The following is a 27,545-nucleotide window of genomic DNA, read 5'->3' on the forward strand; positions in this document are numbered from 1 at the left end:
TGCAAGCCCAATGTCTTCAGAATATCTTTTGAAAAATTTATAATTGTATCACTATTTGTTATTTACATCAAATATGTAGAATACCAAAAATAGAAATAAATAATGAATGCTCAACCAATTTTGAATGAGAGAGTAATTTAGAACTTCCTCCTTACCTGGATATTCGTAATCTAACTCACGGTGCTGCTCATTATGGCGACTTGTCAGTGATACTAAAGCAAATTAATCAGGACACTCTTACACGATTCCTTTTCACTACACCATTGTATACTTCAGCCACATACTCCTACAACAAAACCACTCTGCTACTGCCTGAAGCTGTGTTTTATACATACAACCTTTCCCGTCTCTCTCTCTCTCTCTCTCTCTCTCTACACACACATTGTTAGCAAACTATGATTCATCTTTAATTCTCAATGCTTATGCCACTTAATTATTATAATATCCATGTATCTTTCTTAAAAATGTGTATAACTCACTCATTCACAAACCCTATTTGAAATTTCATCAATGTTAGCAGCTAATTTCCACTAGAGCTCAAATACCTCACTAAAGTTATACTAAATAAGGTGAGTTAATTGAGTCAATAGATTAACAGTTCATTATAAAGTCTGCCTGACATGTAAACACATTTTCAACACTAAATTGAAGCGTGCACAATACTGCCCCAATTCTTTCATAATCTGCACAAATACCAATGGAGATGGTTGAGAGCAAAGTTGCCAGGTTTATTTAAAGTCTTTTGCTTGAGAGAGAGTTACAAAGCTTTAATTCATTGCCTGACACCAGTCAGTAAGTGGAGTTGTGAGGAGAGAGTGTGTACTTGCACACACTCACAAGTGAACACCCAAGGACACTCGGTGCTACCTGTGTGGAATAAGATTAATGGCACTAGGAAAACTCCTACACTCATCATCAAGCAACATCTGTTCTATGCACATATTAAACATATATGGGGTATATATTATATATACCCATCACTTGTTATATTGTCATTAGAGACAGCATTTTGCAAAGTGTAAAGTTCAGTCTCGTTTTATTGTTGAAATACATTCAGTAGCGAAGAGAAATTCAGTCGTGAAACCAGCAAAGTTCATCGGATGAAACTGCATGTTTCTCAGGAGAAAAATCGCCATCAATAATTCTTGCTTTGATACCTGTAATCACACCACCCTTTAATTTAAATATAAGCAACGTAAAGGAATTTACTATTTTACGAAAAAATTCCCTCTTAATTAACATAGCCCGGAATTTTCTTACTTTCATTTGATGGTACTACATAGCCTTCCCGGTTTGGTGCCTTCTTTTGATAATTACTTACTTACTTTTCAGGTGTGCCTATATTTCTTACATTTATTTTGCTTATATTATTTATATAATTTTCTTCCTTGCAACTGCTAGTTTTAGATAGTTCTACCTTTCTTTCAGGTAATTTCCTCTTGGCTTGGACCAATCTTGTGTCTCCGGACTCCTTGTGCCTCTACTAAGTAAACCAATCCTGCCTCTGATCTCCAGTAGGCTTTAATGCCTCTCAAAGGCCTGGTGGGAAATGATAGGTTAGAAGCTATCTAGGCAGCTAGCTACAGGAAACCACCGAAGGACCTGCCAGAAACACTCATTTCTTTACATTCAATGCTGCATTTTTTCTTCACGGGTAGGGGTGACAATTTTGACGACAGCAGCCAATATTTCTGGATTCAGTAAAAATCATGCTATATAAAGGTTATTATATAAGTAATATGAATAAATATTATAATTAATACTGTATTTAGAAATAAATATTTAAAGGCTAAAGTATAAATTCGAAAACAACTTTGGCAAAGATCACATGAAGTGACATTCAAATCTTACCTACTGGCAACTCTACTCTCTTAATACCCTTCCATTACCAGTAACTTGCCATTGTCACCTTTACTTACGAGATTTTAGGAATGAGGTACAAGAGCATTGGAACGACAGGAGAATCATCATGGCCATAAACAATGAATCCCATCTGTCTAAGGCGCTGACGAAAATACTTCACATTCCGAGACAGCTGTTGAATACGTCTGCGACCTAGATCAGGGGGCAGGAAATAATAAATCAAGAGTCAAACCAAACATTTCCCTTGTTTCATGAGGGTGTGGAGAAAGAAAAGAGAAGCTCCTATAGCATATCAGCAAAGCTGCTGATAGTACTTACCCATAACCAGCCTTGTAATAGACGGCGCTGCAACACACAAACATCAGCTTTTTCTCAATATTGCAAAATCAAGTCAGAGAGATAAGCCAAACCAAAGACTAATTGTATAAGATTAGAAGAATATAGAAGTTTAGATAAAAATGATATAAATGTGCATCAAACAAGCGTATTCCCACACACATAAGCAGGATGGATCAGGCAGAATTTTCTCCAATCAGGGAACATTAAAATTAATTATAAACAACAACCTGACAGAAAAAAAGTTATCGTAGAATTCTCACACGAGTGAAGAATTTTCTTTATACTGCAAATTATAAATATTAACAGGCTTGGGTTACACCTGGTAACAGTTAACCTATGTCAATATGATACAATTATTAAGAAATGAGAAATAATCATCTGAGCGTTGACTTCAAGAATATAAGAAACACCATTAAGATAAAATGAAATGTTTGCATTCCAGTTAACCTCACTGGAAAAAAAGGGCCACAGAGAGGAAAATTCTTCCTTTTGACCATACTGAGTATTTGCTATGGTAGTGTTCAAGTAGGTGACCACAGCCAGCCCACATTCTACCATTGAAGTCACATTAACAATCAAGAAAAAGTAGAAAGGACATAAATGAAGGTATTTAGACAATGGACATATGAAAATCTAAAAGAGCATCAAGTTAAAAGGCAACTAAAAATATCTACAAATGTCCTGCTTTCAGTGCCAAAAAAGGCTGCATCCCCTATTCTACTTAAGGAGTGACAAGACGAGAGAACTGGCACGGGCCAAGCCACAGCAGGAATGTGAAAGTACTCACGCTGTGACCGCTGGAAGATATAGTAATACTGGCACCACAGGGGAATCCTCACTGCCGTACACTATCAACCCCATATGCTTTACTCTCCGGCGGAAGTATTTCGTATTTCTAGCAAGATGATTTATTCGTCGTTCACCTACACCAAGTGAAGGTATAAGGATCGGGGTTAGTGGCAAGAGCAAGAAGACTGAATTTAGTAAGCAAGTTTGAAGCTGCTGTGGGCAAGAAAGAGTAACACACAAGATGAGTTAAAATATAAGGTTCCCAAAAGACAAATTTGTTAGAATTCATTCCATCAACTACTACTGAACACAGATGCTTATATATGGTCTAGAGAAACTGACACCAAAGACAATCAACAACAAATAAAAATTGTAAACAATAAACCTTAATAATAGTGGTTAATGTTATTTAAGTCAGAGTACAAGGCATATACATATACAAAGAAATGGTGAATAAACAATGGGTTAAAATAATAGCTGTAGTTGTTTCTTATCACAAATGATTGGGTCATGACCCCTCATAGTTAATGATGGGGTCATAAATTTACTAAATCCTTTACTAAACCCACAGTTTATGTTATCCTAGTCTTCAGGGTTGGAAATTATTATATTATATATTATATAATAATATATTATATGTATGTACTCACCTAGCTGTGATTGCAGGGGTTGAGCTTTGGCTCTTTGGTCCCGCCTCTCAACTGTCAATCAACGGGAGTACAGGTTCTGGAGCCTATTGGGCTTTATCAAATCTACATTTGAAACTGTGTATGGAGTCAGCCTCCACCACATCACTGCCTAAATAATAATAATAACGTATATGTATGTATGTATATCAGCTCATCCTTTTGTTTGGGTAATACCTATAGTAACAATGAGGACCATAGTATATATACCGGTGTACGACGAAAGTAAAAAGTAGAAATCTGAACTACTGAGTTGGACAAACTGGGAAAACTATTTTTTACGTGTGTTGCTCTGACAAACTAAACTAACCTAACCTTCCTAGGTATAATACACGAAATCTGAGGCCTAATTTAATCCATACGTGTACTATACTAGGCCTAGGAATATTTAAGTTTGTTTTCTAGCTTTATTTGTTTGGTTATGGTAATATGTTATAGTAATATGTTTTCTAGCTTCTTTATCTCTTGCATGGCTTTCTTCTACTATCTCAGTACGTCTTGTCTAGTATGATCACTTCAACTTCTGCTCTATTTCTTCAATCTTCTTGTTTAAATTATAATTTCTCTGTTGGAATAGTTGTGTCTGCTTAAGCATTAACGTTACCGTTTTCCTTCTTCTCCAGCGGGAAACACTGTTACCTTCTCTTACTAAGCTGATCTTCTTTCTGATCTTCTGCAAAGGAACATACTTCAAGCAGACTTTGTACTCTTATTTTCTTTTCAGCAGACAATTGTTCTGTTCATTGCGTGGTAGTTTTGTTACTTAAGATGGTTTCTCAATGGATGTTTGCTAGTTCTGTTTATTTTTCCCCAGTTAATTCTTATTGTTAAAATTGTATTGAATAATCCTTCTCACTTGTTAAACACTTTTTAGACATATTATAAGACATTTTACTTTATAAGACTCACCTTCTAGACATATTATAAGTATTGATGTTAGTTTGAACTTCCATGAGCTTGTGATCTGAGACTGTAGTATCTTAGATATAATGTTCATGATTATTTCTTCATTGCTTATGACCTGTGATTGGTTATTTCCAGGTTGATTTCTTGTTATAATGCTACTGTTTGTTATTCTCCATTTTAAACTGGGTAGATAAAAGTGTCCAAGGAAGATAATATCTGGCAGTGAAGAGTATGAGAGAGGAGAGAGAACTACAGGAGGGTCAAGGGCCTCCCTACAGAATCAACTAAAGGGGTAAGTTAGTGAATGAGATGATGCAATCAGTGAAATGCATAGAAGAAATGAAACAGCTCATACACCTCAGGAGGTTAAACACAGGAGATGCCCCGTCTTCATCTCAAGTGACAAAACAACTGCCCCACATTTTAAGTAATGCATCTCCAGCGTTAAACGCAGTATGCATGTACGTTAAAATAGTAACACACACAATTTTTTCAAATGCTAGAAAATTTTGTCCAAAAGATGTTTGGTATAAATTTATTTTCAAAAGGGAAACATGATCATATTTTCAATTATGAATCTATGCTTTAGGCACAGTTAACACTACTCACTTTAATTATACCAAACAGAAAAAATTACTTATTAATAATAGCTGTAAATTTGGTTTAAATGAATGTAGTTTGAATATGGGTTTAAATACAGGTGTTAAAAGAAATATAAAAGCATGCAAACCTTCACTAGTGCCATCTTTCCCCATAATGATGGTCATTGATGTGATAATCTGCTGGGCTACTGGAGGAGGCATTGATGAAGCATACACCTGAGCATGACTGGTCACACGAAGGTAGTTGATCAGATCCTTGAAAGGATATTTGAAATATTACACTTTGCACATTCATCTATGAATGGGAAAACATTAACAACTCTCTCTCTCTTGTTTAAAGTGTAATGTCTGCCACAAGCATAATTGCAATCAACCCCCAAAAAATGTTTTTCATCATCATTCCTATTATCACAGAGTGTGTGTGTGTGTGTAGCTAAACAAGGAAACTTGCAAGCGTATGATACCAAGGTCAATCACTAATTGTGCACAATTCATTTAAAGACTGGAGGGGAGCCGTGTCCACTCGTAGAATTCACAACACACTTGAGTGGTCATAAGCAAGTAACTGAGGTGCTGGGTTGAACCAGGCTTTGACACTCAATATTTACACTTAAAATCTTACGTGGTAGTCGTCATTTTTTTTTATCTCACTGATAACATATTAAATGTTACCAAAAGGGTTGATGGATAAAGCAAATGTCTACACTATTCATTTATTCAGAATTTACTGAATAATACAATAATCACTTGTCCTGCTTCAGCAAGCAATCATCTAAATCACTATGCTTGGGGCAAACATTTCATCTATCATTTTGATACAATGAGTCAGAGCTTTAATAAAGTGCTCATACAGTGAGGTTGGTAAACAAACCAGAACAAGTTGAGAGCAGATATGACAGAGCACTAGAATGCTCACTCACTCCCTGTACGCACAGAAAGGCAAGCATTAAAAGGCGAAGTAACAATACTGTGAGTGATATTGTAACTTGGGTTCAAAAAGATTTCTGAATCTAAGTTCCAATAATTAATCACACGTTTATAAGTTCACTTCCTACAGAATGACATCCTCTGCACATATGAAAATTAATATTTCTAAAACTGAAATCCTATACTGTACATTTATACAAACCTTTGATCCGGCAATATAGCCTCCTGCAGCCCCAAAACTCTTGGTGAAAGTTCCCATGTGGATGTCAACGTCCTTAGGATCTACGCCATAGTAATCCACAACTCCACCACCATGAGGGCCAAGAGCACCTATGCTGTGAGCTTCATCCACATACAAATAAGTCTGCAACAGAAAGATTACAGATCTATAATGATTAAAAATTATTAAACATCTAGGCAATATAATCACAACAAATCAAAGGAATTGACAATATATATTGATGAACAAAAAATTGAGCATTTAGACTAATGAAACTCTTCTAACTGGACAATGCCTGGGTAGCTTTCCTCAGCTTACACACTGACAACTGATGAACTAGCTGATCATGCCGGGTACCTGTGAGACACACTACCCACTGGGGAAAAGGGCCTTTGTAAACCTCCTCTGGTTACCTATACTAGGTGGTAGTACAAAGGATCAAGACCACCTACCGAGATGATTGCCTGTAAATGCATCAAAAGGTCACAAAACACTCGACTTTACTATGAGAAATGTTTCGACAAGTATCAAACTATCAACAGCAAACGCTTGACAACTAAACTAACAAGCATATGAACTTATTTCCCCCCTCATTTACCATCAGGTGGTAACACATTCCACACCTGGGCCCAGGTGACACCACCACCCACTCTTGACTCCATGCCCAATCTACCATCACAGGGATGAAGACATAGGATTGGAATTGGCAGCTAATAATGCCCAGAAAGGCATTATTACATTTAACACTATTTTTGGGCAGCTTCCTATGTAGCTCTCTTTTGTTTCCTCACCACGGCACCTGACCCGGGGCAGCAGAAGAGTTGACGACAAGACCTAGAAATAACAAGGAGCGCTGATCTCTGGTATAAATTATGCAACCCAGTACTGCAAACTGTTCAAGTGGTCGAGAGAGTCAGTAGAAAGCAGGCTAAAAATGCAGGGTTAATCTCCTATCACCCTTGGACAAAATACTGCCTATGGATACATTGGAGAAAAATATGAAGAAAATACCATGACTCCAAATTTCATAGATTCTACAGCTAGGGCTTACATTGTACAATTTGTGACAACTGGGTGTTAGAGCAGCACAATCCAGATACAGGATGGAAACAGTGGGCACCAGCAAAGAAGTTTGACATTGCCTGCAGACAACAAAGCACTGCAATCACTGGCAACAACATGTAGTGAACCCCTGGCTAAATAAACCAAAAAGAAGATTCTTATCAGAAAGCTGATGATTCATTCCCAGTTAGGAAAGAAATAAGAATCTGCAACTGGAAAAACAGAATCCAGGATGTCATGTCAGCCCAGGACATGTTACCAAAGACTGCAACTGCAACTGCAATGAGCTGCAACACCCAACCATCGGGGAGGGTGCCTACAAGGTGTATTAAACTAATATTAGGAATGTCAAGACAGAGTATGGAGAAAAGATGTAATAATAAAATAATGAGATGTAATATCGAAAAATGTTAAGTAGTACGGAAGAGGACCAACGAGTCCAAGAAAGAACTGGAGGCAAGCCTCACCTAGACGACAGACGTTCCAACAATATTGGAAGAATCGAAGATCTTCCCTAACCTTCGAGATCTTGAGAAGCAAGTACAAAAACACGGAGGCTCACATGGGCCCAGTGGCAATAAAGTTCAGTAAACAGAACTCCCCAAATATTGGGGAGTTCTGTTTACTTGTTAGTTTTCTGTAGTAGTTTCAACCAGATTAGGGGTTTGTTTTGAGGCGTCTACCTTTCTGGGTGCCCGACCCGGTCGATGGCAAACATAGAATGCTCCACACAAATTACACTTAGGTAATTACACATGTGCATTTCTATAGGCCATCGCTCCTCGTGTCTCTCTGAGGGGACCAGGTTCTGGCTCGTGGTCCCTAGTAGGCCTAGAAGTCCATTCACACTGACTGATGCCAAAGTTTAATAATATATATATCAGCCTGGATAACTCCGGGGAGCCAAAGGGGCTCCCCCAGAAACGGAATGAAAAAATGTGCAATATTTTGTTATCAATTTGTAAAGGTGGACAAAATGTAACGCATGCTCATCATTAACACTCCTCTTTTTAGCAGTACAACTAAATCCTACTCTCTTCACATGGAAGGATATGTTTAAATCGGAAAATGTATTCATAAAACAAATATAGAATATATATCTTGCCTTGTATTTGTTCTTGATTCTGATGAAGTTCGGAAGATCACATATACTGCCTTCCATGGAATAGATTCCCTCCACTACAATTAATGCTTTTTTCCAGGGGCGACGAGTCCTTGGATGTCCATACAACAAGGCTTCACGCAGCTTCTTCTCCAAGTCTTCACTGTCATTATGTCGAAATACCTGTAACATTTTAATAAAATATATACTGTACTTGTATTAGTTTTGCAAACACAAAATATGTAAGTAAATGTTTTTAGATTTCATTAAAATACTGACACTATAATCCTCAAAGTGCAGTCATCATGTGTTGTCATCTAGTGCAAAGCTGTTATTGCATAGTTGTCGTTGGTGCAGGGAAACACCACATAACTCTACAGCATAGCACTCCCCAGCAGCCATGTGTGGCTACAAAATAAGAGAGTTGGATGGCTACAACTCCCAGTCTCTTATCATCATACAATTGTAGCACTTACCTGAGCCAACAAAGAACTTAAGTGTATACAGTATATTTATTTTGGCAATTTTTTTACTTTTGTATACAAATTCCTTACTCTTTAATATAAAAATTAAACAAAATTATATTTTTTATTTTGCCATGGGCTCGAATCACACGATAATGCTGACAGACATCAGAATGCTGTCTAATGATACTACAGTACAAGAATATCAGGTAAATTATCTTCACTTACTTTAACAGTGGCCCCAGAAAGACGCAAGCCAAGAATGAGCGATGCGTGGTTAAATTCATCTGACATCACTAAACAACCTGGTCCCAGAAGTGAAGGCAAATTAAGCACATTGGTTGCAAAACCCATGCCAAAGGTGATGGCATCTTCAACGCCAAGAAATTCTGACACAAGCCTCTCAAGTTTGCGATGGATCTCCAAGGTGCCTGTAAGTAATACATCAGTTAAAAATATGCATTACTGTTCACTATTATGGTATCTATTTATATTAAGGCACAGGAAAAATGTCACCAATCAAGTCTAAGTGACCAGCAGTTGTATGATAGTTGTTACCTTAGGCCAACTTTGAGTTTTACTCTTGCAGCCTGACCGAGAGCCAGGCTTCTCTGCTGATAACTTATTCTGCGAAACTGTAGCTAGTTGTGGACTGCAGCCCACATATCCAGCAGTGGACTGCAGCCCACATATCCAGCGGTGGACTGCAGCCCACATATCCAGCGGTGGACTGCACCCCACATATCCAGCGGTGGACTGCACCCCACATATCCAGCAAGGGACTGCAGCCAACATATCCAGCAGTGGACTGTAGCCCACATATCCAGCAGTGGACTGCAGCCAACATATCCAGCAGTGGACTGCACCCCACATATCCAGCAGTGGACTGCAGCCCACATATCCAGCAGTGGACTGCAGCCCACATATCCAGCAGTGGTCTGCAGCCCACATATCCAGCAGTGGACTGCACCCCACATATCCAGCAGTGGACTGCACCCCACATATCCAGCAGTAGACTGCAGCCCACATATCCAGCAGTGGACTGCAGCCCTCATATCCAGCAGTGGTCTGCAGCCCACATATCCAGCAAGGGACTGCAGCCCACATATCCAGCAAGGGACTGCAGCCCACATATCCATCACAGCCTCTCCAATATCCTTTTCAAAATTTAAGCTTTTGTTCTGGCAATATTTTTCACATTTGCCGGAAGGCTGAAAAATTGTGGGCCTCTCTGGCTGTGCCAAAGGCGTCTCTACTCTTTACTTGATCTATTCTAAATTTTCTACCATATCTCTAGCTATTTTACTGCACAAACTGGAGTAAAACCAGTGCCAGGATTGAAATTGAATTGAAATTAAAATAAGTTTATTGAGGTAAAATACACACAAAGGGATGAGGTAGCTCAAGCTATTCTCACCCCGTTCAGTACGTGTTCATACATATATATAGACACATCAAACAACAAACATATTACCAAACATTCTGAGAGATACACATATACATTTCTAAGTGCCAGGATTCATCAAGCATTTTTGTGTGTTCACTTACAGAGCTTTTATATTTTTTCTCAATCATAGAGGCTCACTCTGTATCTATTAAACAGCTGACTAACCTGGAAACTTCGCAATTCACTGCTGTTATTGTTTCAGCCTACCTTGAGGTGCTTCAAAGCTAAAACTTTTAAATAAAAAAACAAGAGTTGCCATGACCGAGGAAAGATTTATGGGTATCATAAGTGGACTTGTATGTGGTTCATGAGCCCATGCCATGGTCTCCAAATTTATTTCATGTATATATTGACGTCTCTCATGACTGATCCAGAGAGTATATTTTGAATGCTTTGAGCTGATCCCAGTAATTTAGGCATTTCACTGTGTCAAAGAAGCCATATTATGTGGCAAGAGTAGTACATGTACATCAGATAAGGCTAAGAACAACACCCCTCACTGTGGCTAATAAGGCCAAGTTATTAGGAAAACCATGATTGGAACTGGAGGAAAGACATTAGCAAAGGAGTAGTCTTGGAAAGAAAAGGAGTCTTGGTCCTTTGGTCCCGTGGTGTTTCTGACAAAAACACAGGAAGCAGATCATAAACTTCCTGTGTCTCCCCCTAGCAGACACTCGGGGTGAGCCGCACCTAATGCAAACTCATAAAGGGAAGAAGGGTACAAAAAACCCTTCTCTGCAGTAATAACCCCTGCCCAGAAGGCACAAGGGTACAAACACGGTCAAAAGAAGCCCAAGCACTCCAAATGGACTCCCCTCGAGCCCCGGCAGTCCCCGACACAGGCTTTGGGAAAAAGAGCCCTCAATCCATGTCCACTACCCCTGAAGAAAAGGCAGAATTCAGGGGAAAAGCTTCAAAGAAAGGGGTCTGCTGGGTCAATCCAGAAGCCTCGGCGAGAAATTCGGGCTCACACTGCACCCAAATCAGAAGGGGCAGCCCCCGAAGCCACCCTAGCTAAACCCCACCCCGACTTAGAAACCCTCAGATGTTTGGGAGCCGGAACCAAGGGAAGGTGGGAAAACAGGGCGAACTACGACCACCTGGGAATGAAGCGGGGCATAGACAGAACCAAGGTTGAAATGACCAACTCACCCACATCTGAGTCCCTAAAACCAAAGCGGGGCAGTACCAAGTCTCTAACCAGGCAACCAATCTGGCCTGTTGCAATAAAAAGAATCGAGTATGTAATACAGCTGCTGCCTGATCCTTTGAGATCCTCAGACAAGGAATGGATAAATTGAAGCACAAGCGAGGAACAAGTCCTGCAAGACTCCGAGTAGTAGGTGTCACCGCCCCAACAGGAAGCATGACGGAGACAGTACGGATGATCGTCTCCCTCAGGCAGGACTAACGAACAACTTCAACTTTGCACAAGGCGAGAGAGGACTTGGAAGATGCCTTCATGGTACCCCCGAGTCCACTGGGGTTTTTCCAGGGCCCATAGGGTGAGTATTTCTGGGTTCTTTGCCGGTTGATGGCAATTATGACATACTTTAAATGTATAATGCTTGTAGGCCATTGCTCCCTGCGCCTCTCTGGGGGGGACCAAAAGGACTTCTGTGACTGATGACCCCAAACTAATATAGCACATATCAGTTCGGATAGCTTCAGGGAGCTGACAGGGCTCCCCCCACAGAAAATCCTTTTGTACATCAACATACAATATGCAATACAGTGATGTCTCGGTTAATGAATTTAATCCGTTCCAGCACCGAGCTCGTCATGTGAAATACTCGTCTTGCAAAACAACAACAACAATGTCTTCTGAGGCTTCCGAGAACCAGCTGGAATGCAAGGAAGCACCACATGGTTTTCTCGTTAACCGAGCGGAAGTTCGTCAATCGAGACAAATTTTCTGTGAGTGGCTCGCTTGTTACCTGAACATAGATGAGGCTGCTCATCCCCCAAGGTTCCTCTGTATCTAAATCTAATATTTACACACATTAATTTAAAATATGTATGAATGTCCACAATGAGTTGCAGAAAGACTGATGATGTCTAGTACCAAAGACCAGATCTAGTACCAAAATTAATCCACTTCATATGGAATGGCCTATCCATCATACAGCATCCAAGACTATTGAAGAAGAGGAACACTCAAAAATTTAGTGATGCAAATATTCTGACAAATACACAAAAAGATGGACAGATAATTCTTCAACTTGCCTAGCTCTACGCAAGGACTGCACGTTGTAAAACCAAGTTCCTTTGTAACTTGTTCAGCTGCATCATGGCACGGACCTTTGTTCTCGGCAAATCCAAGATAGTTATATGATCCAGCATTAATGCACTTGATAATTTTGCCCGTCATTCTGAAAAAGTACACATTAAATGTAATATTAACAAAACCTAAGTAAGTCATGATTGGTAATTCATGTCTCTTCCCATCTAAAACAGGTTAAAATATTAATAATAAACACTTGCAATAATAAAATAATTTGCATTAATCATAACCCAGGTTTAGCTCTGGTTCTGCACACCTGGGACCAGATTCACGAAGCAGTTACGCAAGTACTGTACTTACGAACCTGTACATCTTTTCTCGATCTTTGGCGGCTTTGCTTACAATTATTAAACGGTTAATGAGCTCCGAAGCACCAGAAGGCTGTTTATAACAATAACAACAGTTGATTGCGAAGTTTTCATGCTTGTAAACTGTTAAATAAATGTAACCAAAGCCATCAAAGATTGAGGAAAGATGTACACGTTCGTAAGTACAGTACTGTACTTGCATAACTACTTCGTGAATCTGGCCCCTGTTACATGTGACAACCCCATGGTGCACATAAAACAAAATATTCGCCCAAATATTTTCTTTCTAGCAGTGTTAAAAAAATATGTATGTGAATTACTTGACTGAGATAGAGTGAGGAAGTTTAGCAATTTACGGACGGTGAGTGAGAAGTCATCCCGTGGTGTTTGCCCCGGTAGCTGCATGGGGTGGGAGATGCCACGGAGATATTTTTAAATATTACAGTAATTTCAATGGCTCTGAATGTTTTTTTTTCAGTAATATTATTCAAAAGTGCATAACCTGAGAAAATTATGTAACCAAATGTATGGAACATCTGTATACACAAAAATATGGAGTGCATATTAGTGACTCATTTATTATATTCTTGGAAAATAAAACACTGTTTTTGCTGTTATTATACTGTATATAACTAATCTACATTTTTTATGCTACAGTACAAACCACTAAGTATTTTTGGCGAGTGTAATAATTTTATAACTGGTTATCCGAGTTCATTCTAGTCATGCAGTGTTTGCATGAAATTGTAACAGCACACATTGAATATACTTGTATAGTATTTTCTTCATATTTTAAGTGTTTTTATTATGGTTTTTCAAGTATCATGATGCAATGGGCTGTCATTAGTTGACAGCATTAAACATTATTTGTATTACAGAACGTGTAGAATATTGGTATAGACACATTCATGTATCTAACTGGAGTTCAAATATATTCTTTTATCAACAAAACATTAGTTTTTGCTGTTATTACACTATATCCACACATCATATACATGTTTATGCACAGTTTGGCACTACTAAACAGGCCTGGTGGGACTGATAATTTCATTACCACGCTCCAAGGTCAGCCTAGCACCACACATCTTGCACCAATGTTTAAGTACAAGCATTGAACATATTTTACTTTATTCACATTTTCATTGATATTACCTTGCCTTTTTTTTCAAGTGAAATGATGCATTGATTTGTCAATTATGTTATTTGTATCAGAGAACATGTAGATTCTATGTATGCACAGATTTATGTGTTACTAATACTGTAAGAGCACAATAGTATATTCTTTGAACAATAAAACAAACAGTTTTTGCTGTTATTACACTACATACACGTCATATACTTATATATGATACAGTACAACCTCGATTCGGTGTACTCCGATTTGGCAAATCTCCGGCTAGGTCGCACACTTTTCAGGCCAGATTTACTAATCGGTTTTGTTGAACTCTGGTTCGCCGAAATGGGGGATGTGCGGATTTGCTTACAATATAGGGACAGTGTTCAGGGGGAAAACTTTCCCATTACCTGTATATCACGAGTTACAATTAATAATTCCTTCATATGCCAAGTTGGGTCACACAAGTGAACCACACAAGTGAACCTTATTAACCAAACACCAGCCAGGAACCGTATTAACCAAACACCAGCCAGACTCGTTCACACAAGAAGTGAACCATGTTAACCAAACTCTAGCCAGACTCCTTCACACAAGTGAATGACTGAGTTTCCATGATTTTCGTTCACTTATCTATCCTAAATCTGCTGTCCATTTTAAAGAATGAGGAACAATTTTATTTATGTTATTATTTTTAAAGCTGCATCTCTTACGAATCCATCCCTGCCCTTGTGTGGCTGTGCATAATAGAAAGTTGAATTACATATTCGTACATTGAAACATTGATTGTAACCATGATATATATATATATACTGTATATATATATGCTTCAGCCTACAGTTTAGACTTATTGTCTTGTGTATGATCCTCTGTCCTGTGTGACAGTGAATACCAGCATTATCCTCACTCTAATAAGACTTAATTGAATTCCTCAGATTAGCCAAAATTGTAATTAATTTTTGTCAAGAAAGATATTAACAATAATACTGAATTTTGGCACACCTATCTTTGTAAATTAATTTAAAGGCTGAAGCGTGAGAAGCTAGCTACATGTGGTGAAATCTCCTTATGGACATTTTCCTGTCATGAAACAACATGACTGAGGGGTGGACAGATATAGGGAATAGTGTACTGTAAACCTCACTTGGTTTTCCTTCGATGTGTCGTCATAGTTCAGTGACCCATGACTTTGAAAGTTTCGGATTAATAAATCTTTTCTAAAACAGGTGTTTTAATAGATTTTTATTATCCTAATTATAATTCTAAATTAAATATAAAACAAAAAACTGTAATATGATAGACATCTGCTATTTGAGAAATTATTTATGTTATTGGCTCTAGCTTTCAAAACAACTCGAGAACGGCTGGACTAGTCTATTCCCCTGTACACACAGCAGTATGTTAAGCCCACTGGTAGGTAGCCACTGCGATATGTGCATTATATGCAGGCATCGTCACATCAAACAGACTAAACTTCCACACTAGTCCCAAACAAAATTTTTAATTGGCTCTAAATATGGCTAACATAAGTACTTTATGTGACAAGTCAAAATTAAGACACTCGATATACTAAATAGGAATCACTCTAAAAAGAAAATGATTACACGACAATAAGACATACCTCAATTTGCCACATCTTTTATATTAAAACACTTAACTAATTCTAGCCATAATCTAACATTTTCACAAGAACAAAATACTGTACAATTGAATTACTTGAAATAAAGTTTCTTAAGCATACTCTGAAGACAATAAACTATGCATACATGTACTTACTTCATAGTCCAACCATAGTCAGGTGTGTATCGCTCCATAAGATCAATTTCTGCACCAGGAACACTGCAGATTGTTCGGTTCCAACAGTCTTGAATACGGCGGTACACATTGCGAGTGTAGAAGCTCTCAAACCCAATGTACAGTGGGACATATCCCTGTTTAGATAAAATTGCTGTGAAATTCAATTACAATTTAGGAAACAAACTAATTCATCTTACAAAAATGAATTATAAATAAATAGGCTAATAAAAAAGCAAAACAAAAGAAAATGAGAGCTCACTCATAACATAAAACATACCTCAAACATTACATAAAGCACAACAATGTAAGCATGGATAAAGAAGTCTGATGCACATATTTTACAAATCACGATGCAAAAAATGATATAGCAAATCAAGAGTAAAGAAGAATTATTGTATATATCTGACACTAACATACAATTATTTAGAACTGCGTAGGGTGGCAATGTTCCCGGGCAAGAAGGTTTACACTAGTTGAGGGCCTTGCCATGCCAGAGTGACCAACCCTGAGCCTACCATAATGGGAACACTATGCCAATTCTGCCTGGCTTCAGGTAATTTCCCATTTTCTTAAGGTGAGAGGCCAGCATTGCCCTTTGCCATGGTGTCCCCTACATAACAATCATATTAAGGTCTAACTCTAGGCTTTCCTCCAAAGTACACCTCAAGCAAAGTCAACCAAAAACACCAGAACCATTTGAAGTGTTTTGGCCCCAAAATAGTGAATACAGTGCTGTAATATACTGTATAACCCACACAGTATTTCCATTTTACTGAACATCCAATTTAGCACAAGCTTATGAAAACAATATCATGATTAAGGTGCTCTTAAGATAAAAATCTAGAGTTCTTCCCAATTCACTCTACCTCTCTGTTTTTTTCTTTCGTTGATGGTGGATAGAAGAATTCCTTGATGTAGCCCACGAAGAAGAGGACGCCATAGGACAGATAGATGGTGAAGGTGGTGAACGGTGGACACTCCTCGATGTCCTTTTTTATTAGTGTTGTAAAAAAATGCATTCTTTTTTTAAATTGGGGAAAAAGTGTAGATTCCAAACAAAGCATGACAAAAATGGACAAACCCAGTTCAATGAATCACAATACAGTACACAGGTACTGTACTTTAATCTTCTATACATCTCTACTTAAAATATAAAATACCCTTAACATATTTCGTGACTGTACACACACTGAACAAAAATCACAATTAAGTATTAGCACTTGAATCACAGCTGCTTTTTTTTTGTGGACTGTGAACACGCACAAAAGACATACTACCAACACAAGCTACTGGTGAGAACATAACAGGAAGTGAACATGCAGTAAACCAGCAGCAACATGCAAATAACAGCTAACATGTAAAGCACCCAAGGTTAATAAGAGAATATTAAACAGTCAAGTTTTATAGTTACACCAAGAAAAGATTGTTATTGTACAGCAACATCATCAGTAATAGTAACACAATAACAAATTTAAAAATGAGTTTAGAAAAATGTTACTGCAATGAATAAACAAATGTCAGAAACAAACTGGAGTACAGTATTTGTTTTCTTTAAAATATCCCTAACAAATGTTATGACTTAAAAAAACATGGGGATAAACATAAGAGAAAGAACTGTGCCTGTGAACTCGATCTTTACAGGTATTGTACCTGAAATAATACTAATACCATTAAGCCTATAAGGAGCACTTAGTAATGGTTTCACATTTAGTTAATGAGCAATTTTACCACAATGGCCCATTTCATACAGATAAACCAAATGTTTTGTATTAAAACTGATAAGCTTACATAGCATCAATTAAAATTACAGCATTGAAAATTATCAACCTCCCCCTTCTTTTACCTCAAGCCAGCTCCTGTTCCTCTAGAGCCTACGTGGTCCTTGGATCTGGTTCTTTCCTTTTTGTTCCCACTTCAGTTTCTTGTCTCTCTCAGCTGAGGATTACTTTATAAGGTGGCTTTCTTGTTGGCTCTGGCTTCTGGAAGTTGTGTTTATGAAATTTATAAGTTTAACCACAAGAAGGGGATTTGTTCCTTTTATTCTAAGAACTGTTCTGTCTCCAGCCTTCCTTGTCATTTATGGCCAAAAATGAGACCTTTACTTTTCATCTGGGTCCTCTGATGGTGGATGCTTGGTATGCCAGCCAGTGGTGCAAAGTATTATTCGTTGAGAGGTTCAGGTTTATCCAGCTGGATGTGTAACTGCATACACATGATGTGCACAAGTATGCTGTTAATACAGCTAATATGTCTAAGGCAAATATTTGGGCTCGGAGTTTCTGGCAGTCTAACCGGGTTTTGGCTGCCCTTTATATGTTGGATGTTGCCCACACCCCCCGGGCCTGTGTGGCTCTTGGATGCTTTTCCAGTCACTGAATTTCAACTTTCCCCTAGTCCTGGGTTTTCAGGCATCTCACTCCACATGTAAACCCTTCCTCCATCTTTATTTGTTACCTTATTAATGTTTTTTTCACCCTGAGGCATCACTGGAAGAACACCAGTGATGCCACTGGTTAAAAGTCAACGGTGTAGGGAACTACCGAGGGCCAGTCTAGAAATCAAGGACTGAATGTAATGTACCACCTTTTTGTGGACAGTCTTGATAGTTGCCTTTCTTCTCCATGGGAATCGAGTGCTTCTTGGGTGTGGCACACTTCCAACTTCAGACTTGTTTTCAATTATATTCGATTGTGAAATACTAAAAAAACTGTTCATGACTTTTTTGAGACCAAAATTGGAATATGCAGCAGTTGTATGGTGCCCAAATCTCAAGCACATAAATAAACTGGAAAAGGTACAATGGCATGCTACAAAATGGCTTCCAGAACTGAAAAACATGAGTTACGAGGAGAGACTAGGGGCGTTAAACATGCCAAAATTAGAAGATAGAAGAAAAAAAGGTGATATGATCACCACCTACAAAATACTAACAGGAATCAAACAAATTGACAAAGAGGATTCCTGAAACCAACAACTTCACAAACAAGAGGACACAGATTCAAGCTAAGGAAACAAAGGTGCCGATAAAATATTAAAAACTTTTCTTTAGCAAAAAGTTAGGGAGAGGGTTGGAACAAGTGAGGTGGTGGTGGAGGCCAAAACCGTCAGTAGTTTCAAAGCATTATACAACAAAGAAGGGACACATCACGAGTGTAGCTCTCATCCTGTAACTACACTTAAGTAATTACACACGATTGAGGCAGGCAAGTTGGACCCCTGGGTGATCTTAGTGAACTCAAGTGCACTGCCAGGTGCACTCAAGTACTAACATCTGGTTTGTTGACACTTGGCAAACTTTTGCTTCCTTTATTTCATGTTTTCTTTCTATAATAAAGTTTGTTTTGCTTTGCCTGTATGATACTTTACGCAATTTTACTCAGTTTTTGGGTTGATCCAAGGGTGTTAGGTTTTACTCACGTTTGGGTTGATTTTTGGGGTTTTGGGTTTTACCGAGTTTTGGGTTGATCTCAGATCTCCATGCTCAATTCACCTCTATAAGCACATCAAATATTGATGCTCAATAGGCCTTTACTAGTAAAAAGGCTTAGTAGTTTTGTAGGTGTCTGGGATTCCAGAGCCATGCAGCAGGGAGCAACTAAAGCTGCCCAGAAAAAGGTGTTTCATTACATTAAACTCTTTGATTTTTGCAACATTGTCTTAACATGCTGCATTAACACAAAGCATCTATGTCCTTTTATGTGCTTACAAGGTAAAAATCTAATCCCAAATAACTGACCAATGGTATGGCGCAGTGGATGATGTGTACATCATTCGTCAGACGCAATAACGCCACCACTGGACAGGATAACTCAACAAATTTCTTGTTCCTGACAATGGTACATCATTATCAATTTTGTCAGCTGACAATGTACTGTCATGGCTGTAGAGACTTCATCTAGTCATATTCAGACATATGGATGATGCCATTTAAATTAAGACTATTCAATACATCAGTCAATAGAGCATTAGTCTCACATGCACGGGGTCCATGGTTCAAGTCTCCTACAGCCCAGGTGAATGAGATGATGCAATTATTAAAAACATTTGATGGTGATAACCTATCATCGAGAATTCACCCCTAAACTGCATAATGGTGAACATAGACCATTTTTGTTACGTAGAGGGTAGCACAGAAGCAGACAAGGTTCATGCCAAGCTTGCCAAGTATGAGCACCTTGTGCAGGGTAGAACACAAGTTGGAATGAAGTGTGAATTAACCAATCCCAAATTAAATTGAGTTCTGGTAATCTGTCATACAGTATATATATAATATTTCCATGTACAGGTGAGCTGTTATATACAATGATACTGTGTACTGGCCATCTGTTATGTGTAGTGTAGGAGGCGTTGCTGTGTACCAGTGATCTGATGGGAAGTGTTTCAGTGTTAATGTATAACTGAGGTCTGTTTGAAGTTATTGAGAAGTTTGCTGAATTATTATGATCCATTTCACTTTAGTTTCAAACTGTTGTATTTACTGTATTATAGTGTGGTCTAATGGACCAAGAATAAAGACAGTTTGAGGCTATAATATTCTTTCCCAAGAATCGAAGGACTAGCCAAGCTTTTAATTTCATGTCCATCCTTTTTACCATTCCATAATTTTGTGTTTTAAAGTTTCCATGTAAGGCAGAATTTTTAAAGTCATCATCTAAAAGTTAGTCATGCTTAAATCAAATTACTCTCTCTTAATCACACAATACTAAAAACATTGATAAAAACAGTTTAAGAGATGTTATCATATTTTTAGTGCATTCAAGATTGATATAGCAGTGTATGTCATGCTGTAAGAGTGTATAGCTCTTGATGCAATACCATTGTGCGCATCAAGATAACACTACCTGTAGTGTATCTGGTAAACATCTTGGAGTATAAGAGTTTCAGTTCGGCTATTAATTATATGGCACTGGTCTTCATTTCAGTCAGTTCACTAATGCAATTATTTAGCCTCTTCATCTTTATGATAATAACCTATGAAACAGTGGCCTGTTAAAAGTGCAGCACTTTTACAGTGCCACCACCCAAGTGTTATGACCCTGCAAATGAACAGCTTTCTTAACCTCATTTTTCCATAAAAACACTTGACAATAAACAGCATAATAATAAAATGTAAAATTGAATGCACAATCTTTTAGATTTGCAAAACTTGCTTAACCTTTTGGCTGCATAGTGACAGCAGTTGAGTCAACAAAAATAGACTTGGAATGTGATAAGTGACCTCAATCTACGTGCCTAGAAAAAAACATTTCTGTGTCATGTAATGTACAGCCCGGCATCTCTGAACGTCAAACCCGACCCCTGAACCTGGTAAATACAGCTAGCAGATAACAGCAGAATCAAATGTCATTGCATATGGAAGCCCTAGAAATTGGCAAATATGCTTCCTTCAAACATGCTTTTTATAAGTATTTTACATAATTAAAATAAATGATATTACACTGACTAGAAATATGGTATGTACATTAAATATACATATATAGTATTTGTACTGTATTTGGTACATATTGAAAGTCTACCTAAGTTTGTAAAGAGCTTTTCTTTTGCATGTATATGTTTCAATCTTCTGTTTAGGATTCATTCACAATTTCCTCTCCAATAAAGATTAATGGTAAAAATGAGAAGAGAATTATTTTTCTACCTTAGAAGAAAATATATTATATTTTATAAAACAATATAGATCAACAATAGGAGCAAAATCAATGTAGAAAATAGGCAGAGGAGAATTAATATTTTTGGTACTTTTTGGGTAAAATAAATACTAATCCTTAGTGAGTAGGCTTATTTATTGCATTTATGATAGTCTATACATGGCCTGATACCAAGTTATTTGAGCAATTTTGTTTACATTATAATGTACTGTATAATGATTCAAAAACTATATTCTGTTTTTACTATTTAAAATACACAATTGTTTACATGTACTGTATTTAATAATGTGCAGTACATGTATTTAGATATTGATATGTAACATGTATGTCCAGATGACGGATTTGCATACTGGCCCTAACCCAGTGAGATAGTGCATAGGGAAATTGGTTACAGTAATGGGGGCAAGTCTGGGAAGATAGTGTCTGTGTGTGTGGGGGTGGGGGGGGGGGGAGGGGCAGGGGAAGAGACAGAGAAAGTGTGGGTGGGGGAGGAGGAGACAGGAAAGATGAGTGGGGAAAGGGACTGGGAAAGTGTGGGGGAGGGGGTGACAGGGAAGGTGTGTGTAGTGGGGGTGTTGGAGACAGGGAAGGTGTGTTTGGGAGGGGAGGGACAGGGAAGGTTTGTGGGGGGTGAGGGACAGAGAATGTGTGTGGAGGGGGAAAAGACAGGGAAGGTGTGGGGGGGGGGGAGGAGCAAGGGACAGGGAAGGTGTGGGGGGGGGGGGGGGGTGAGGGACAGGTTAGGTGTGGTGGGGGGGGTGAGGGACAGGTTAGGTGTGGTGGGGGGGGTGAGGGACAGGTTAGGTGTGGTGGGGGCCCCAGGGACAGGGAAGGTGTAGGGGGGGGGGGGGACAGAGAAAATGTGGGGGATGGGGAAGACAGTGAGGCTGAGCACTGCCAGGTACTCCATCTCATTGTATATATGGAACGAGCACATCATTTTCTTATTATAAATAACAAAGTGGATAAACAAATAACAATTATGCTCAATGCTTTTATTTATAATGAAAATATTTGCTTTGGGGAAACCATCCTGGTTTTGGATTATCTGGTTTGCATTTTACATTAAATTACTTTATTTTGTTAATGACACAGCCGGAAAAAACACTATCTCTTTCCAGGTAGTAATTAAGCATGACAGTATGTAATTAAAAATGTGATTTTCGAAATTTTGTAGTTTGGCTGTATTTTGTAGAAATATGGTCAAAATAATGATGTCACAGCCAAAGGACTCAAGTGGATTTATATATCAAAACATACTTGGTTAACTAAGACTTTCAAATCACAGTAAACACAATTGAAAGTTAGCCATTTTGAATTTGCTTAATTATATTTGCTCACTGCTAATTTTCTCAAGTTTGGCTCCTCATTATGTGTAGAGGTACTGTACACTGCATGACAAATACAGGAACACTAACTCTCAACATGCTTCCTGGCCACCTGCCGACCATCATAAACATTCAGTACTGTACATGCAAAACATGCTTGTTAAAAACCTACTTCCTCGCTGTATATTCTTAGCAGGAAAAAAGTGTATGGATTCTGAACAATATTGGTGGCTAAAGATTAAACAGCAAATATTAAATGCACCACAGTCAGCCTCAGTCACAACTCGCAGAACTTTGAACGTTAAATTTTTTTAGCCGATTTTTTCCGAGATTTCAAAATATTTTCTGTCTCTCTAGGTTTTTTTGATAATTATGGACCAGATTAGGGCTTTTTTACTTATATAAAGTATACCTTAAATATATCCCCTAAATCATTATAATTATTATAATTATCCATATATTTTGTTTTTTTGGGGGGTTATTTTTTCTTGACCTCATTTCGACACATACCCAGTACTGTATTGACCTACAACTTTCACATATTCGATTATGAATGGCAAGCAATGTTTATTAAAACATACAAATATATTAATAAATTTGAACTACTGTACCTTTATTCATTGCCGACAACTTCAACTATCTCTAAAACTAGAGTTTTAACTTTGAGTAGCTTCTATAATTCCAGTTTCTGACCGATTTTTACCATTTTGACATTGTGTGCTCAGCTGTCTGTTCTACAATCCCTTGAGAATGGATTTTTCATAAACCCTAAACGTTTCGAGTTATACTTTTTTTTTCTAAATTTGCCGCATACTGTACAGTATTTCAAATGAGATATTGAAGATTTTTTTTGTTTACAGTAAGGTATACTAAAAACCTATATTCTAATTTGATGAAAATGAAGATCATATGCTATTCTGAGAGCATAATACTGTAACACTAAATGAACAATTGGTGATAGTTTATATTTTTTAATCTGATTTGAAAATCTCAAGTTTTCAATATTCAATTTTAAAATTATTTTTAATTTTATTGCTTTACAAGTTATGTTGGTAATCAAGTGACAAAGTTGGAGGATTTGCAGAGTTGATTATGCACAAAAAAATGGAAAATGTTTGTGTAAGTTTTAAAAACTGATGTTATGTTCAATCATATGTTTGTTTTGCGCCGTATAAGGGTTAAGCCTCTGTGTAACGGTATTCTGGTTTACAATACAGTATTATTAAATCTCACAACAATTGCTGTATTGAAGCATGGTACTACCACCTAAGCTAGATATAAATTATTTTTAGTTTATTGATGCAAGTACGTTTTAAATTTGTATTACTTAAGGAGCAATGAGGAAAGTATGCAAGAACATGCCGTATGATATATACAGTATATACAAAAGCAAGGCAAATTCAATATTAAACCAAAGCCTTGAGATACACCATACAGTAAACAGCTTCAGTTTACAATTAATCTTAAGACCAAATAATATAACCTCATGCATTGTTTTTTTTTCTAGAAATCTACGATGGTCCTAAAACTCTCTGAAATGATAATACACAACATAAGAAATTGAAACTTTAATGCTGAATTTAGCTACTAATAACACTAGGGAGTGTATGTTTCAATAGTATAAGAGGCGATAGGAAAGGCATCCCTGGGCCAGAGTATCTCAGAATACGAACAGGGTGCTGTATGGCATGTAAGGGGCATAACGAGAGTAAAGTTCACTTAAATGAGTACCGTATAAGGAATATCATGAATACAAGGGGTATAATGACTACATGCTTGTGCAATGAGCAGTGATTGTAATGAGGCTGATATGGTACTGTAGTTGATAGTTGTGTTTGTATTTGTAATCGTGGTTGTGTCTATAGTGGTTATGGTGATTGTGTCTGCAGTGGTTATGGTGCTGGTTGTTTCTATGGTGGTCATGGTGGTTGTGCCTATAGTGGTTATGATGGTTTTGGCTGCAGTGGTTTCGATGGTTGTGGCAATTGCAGTGTATATGGACTTGAAAGCATCAGTCTTTTAGATTTTTAGATGCAGTTCTTATGTTTATCTACTTACTATACTCTGCTGACATTATCCTGTTTACACGAGCTTCTGATGTTGTTATATTCACTCCAAGCTTCTCCTATTTCTTCTTGTAGTTGCTTTCCCATTATAATCTAGTTCCCTTTGGCTCTCGTATTTTGCTTGCCCATCTTCATTACCTTACACTTGTTTGAATTTAATTCTAGCATCCCAATCTACCAATCCTGATATTTGTCAACATGTTTCTGCAGCACCCTGCAACTCTTTTCAGTCGCAATGCATCATCTGCAAACACTGAAATATGGTGTTGTGTGGCGGTATTTGTATCATGGAAGTGCACTGCAATAGTTGTGTATGAGAGTGGCATAGAGGGAGGGAAGAGGTAGGGAAACAAATCAAATTATCATTTACTAATGAAAAAGGAAGGGATGGCATGTAGGGGAGGTTCTAAAATCTAGCCTCAGAGGTTAAATGATGCTAAATGAAGCCAAAAAATGCTAGAAATGAACTTGCACCAATATACATAAATGATGAGTGTTTCAAGTTTATATGTAAGGGTTTATATGTATGTTTATATGTGCATGCTCCAGGTATAGCATGGACACCATAAGGTACCCCTGTCAAGGATATCTAATAAAACTGGAGATGCTAAACACAAGGGTTAACAAATTCTGGAAGAACAGGACTATATCTGGTACTGAAGAGTAAATGTTACCATCATGGTAATACTGTAATATTGCTCCCATGACAGACTAGAGAGAGAACCTATTGGTGCCAACCAGGGGCCAGATTTACGAAGCAGTTACGCAAGTACAGTACTTACAAACGTGTACATCTTTCCTCAATCATTGACGGCTTTGGTTACATTCATTAAACAGTTTACAAGCATGAAAACTTCCCAATTAACTGTTGTTATTGTTATAAACAGCCTCCTGGTGCTTCGGAGCTCATTAACTGTATAATAATTGTAAACAAAGCCGCCAAAGATTGAGAAAAGATGTACAGGTTCGTAAGCACTTGTGTAACTATTTTGTGAATCTGGCCCCCGGTCATTCAGCTGTGTACTTCCCTGTGTAATTTTCTCTTAATAAAAACTTTTAACTGGACAAGAGACTTTCAACGCTGATCAAGAAGGCAACTGCCTGTGAACCACGCTTAGCAATTGGGGTTGAAAAAGAAATTAAACTAATCTCGGTGAATAAGTAATATCGGTCAATTTTTAATTACAAATAAAAATGCAATACAGTATTGTACTGCCAAAAAGACGTTTCTCGAGTTGGTCCAAGCTGTAAAGAAAAGGCTTCAGAGTGGAGATCTTTACATTATCTCAACCTGAGTATACTCCAAGTCCATATACGATCAAATAAACAATAGGTAATTACCGAGAATAAAATTCCATTAATATATTATTGTTTAAAAGTTGGTAACAAAATGATTTCTTTATAGTGACATCAATAAAAGATTTCTTTACTATGACAATATCACAGATATGGCATCTAAAATCTCAACAACGGAGCAAGACAGTATCCAATGACATAATGGACGTGTTTATAATCAATGTACAATATTTAATGAACCTGCATTTTATTGTAAAACATTTATACAGTATATAAAACATACAGTATAGTATTTAAAGACCCATCATGACATTCAACCTTGCTGTAATCTTTACAAGAATACCGTAAAACACCAGTGTTGAATGTAATAAAACGCCATTTTCTGGACGAGCCCTGTTGGCTCCCTGAAGCTATCCAAACTGACATGTGCCATATTAGTTTGGGTTCACGAGTCACAGGAGTTCTTTATGCCTGCCGGAGACCACGAGCCAGAACCTGGTTCCCTCAGGGAGGCACAGGGAGCAATGGCCATTATGAGCACTATACATTTAGAGTACAGTATGATGTGTCTGCCATTGACCAGGAAGGGCACCCAGAAAGAAAGGCAAATCATCATCCAACTAGTGCGCCCGCTAATTAGCGCACCCCCTTCCCTGAAAGAAGGGGGTGCGCAATTTTTTTTCCATCTGTTTTTGTGATTTTTTTTTTTTTTTTTACATTTTCCGGGGCTCGCCCGGAAAATGTCGTTTCATTACATTCAACACTGGTTTTCTGTGGGGAGCCCCGTCAGCTCCCTGAAGCTAACTACCCACAGATAAGGAATAAGAGAGACTTACCTGGGAGGCGGCAGCACCGCAGGTCTCAAGACGAAGATGAGACAGCGGGCCACGACAGACGTCCCAAAGCAACACAAGGCCGGAGAGGACCTGGAACGTTCACAACATACCTGGCAGCCACGACCCTGTTCGGAAAAACCCTCCAAAAAACCCCGTTCCCGAATGTCGACCTAAGACATCCAATATTACCATAAACAGCGGCCAGAGCAGCATACTTACGCACATCATGGGCATGAAGGTACACCGCAGACTGGCTAGACTTTATTACAATGCAGACAACCTGAGAAACACGAGCTCTGGAACCGAGAACTAGGGAAACCGGATCCACCAAAGAGCGCATCCACAGACACTGAACCAGTGGCCCCCAAGCAATGACGTAAAGCCGCCACCGGACATAAGACATGAGGCGCCACCGGCGTAACCAACCAAGCATCCACAACTACCGGACCCCTCCAGAAGCC

The 27,545-nt window shown here is 38.1% G+C and overlaps 1 protein-coding gene across 3 annotated transcripts in view; it reads right to left on the reverse strand.

Annotated features, from left to right (window-relative positions):
- The window catches only part of lace (serine palmitoyltransferase long chain base subunit), a 60,035-nt gene that overhangs the window by 18,114 nt on the left and 14,376 nt on the right, over positions 1 to 27,545 (reverse strand). Inside the window, exons 3-10 of one of the 3 annotated variants that reach the window (XM_045764086.2) lie at positions 16,777 to 16,899; positions 15,890 to 16,044; positions 12,634 to 12,779; positions 9,189 to 9,391; positions 8,500 to 8,679; positions 6,315 to 6,476; positions 5,314 to 5,440; positions 1,920 to 2,055 (exon numbers count right to left, since the gene is read on the reverse strand). In XM_045764086.2, coding sequence (XP_045620042.2) covers positions 1,920 to 2,055; positions 5,314 to 5,440; positions 6,315 to 6,476; positions 8,500 to 8,679; positions 9,189 to 9,391; positions 12,634 to 12,779; positions 15,890 to 16,044; positions 16,777 to 16,899 — 1,232 coding nt within the window. Of the gene's footprint in view, positions 1 to 1,919; positions 2,056 to 2,626; positions 3,126 to 5,313; positions 5,441 to 6,314; positions 6,477 to 8,499; positions 8,680 to 9,188; positions 9,392 to 12,633; positions 12,780 to 15,889; positions 16,045 to 16,776; positions 16,900 to 27,545 lie in introns of those variants that run through there. The other 2 variants (XM_045764104.2, XM_045764095.2) reach the window with 2 other exon arrangements.

Source organism: Procambarus clarkii, chromosome 14, assembly GCF_040958095.1.
Source record: "Procambarus clarkii isolate CNS0578487 chromosome 14, FALCON_Pclarkii_2.0, whole genome shotgun sequence".
Classification (NCBI taxonomy): Eukaryota; Metazoa; Arthropoda; class Malacostraca; order Decapoda; family Cambaridae; genus Procambarus; species Procambarus clarkii.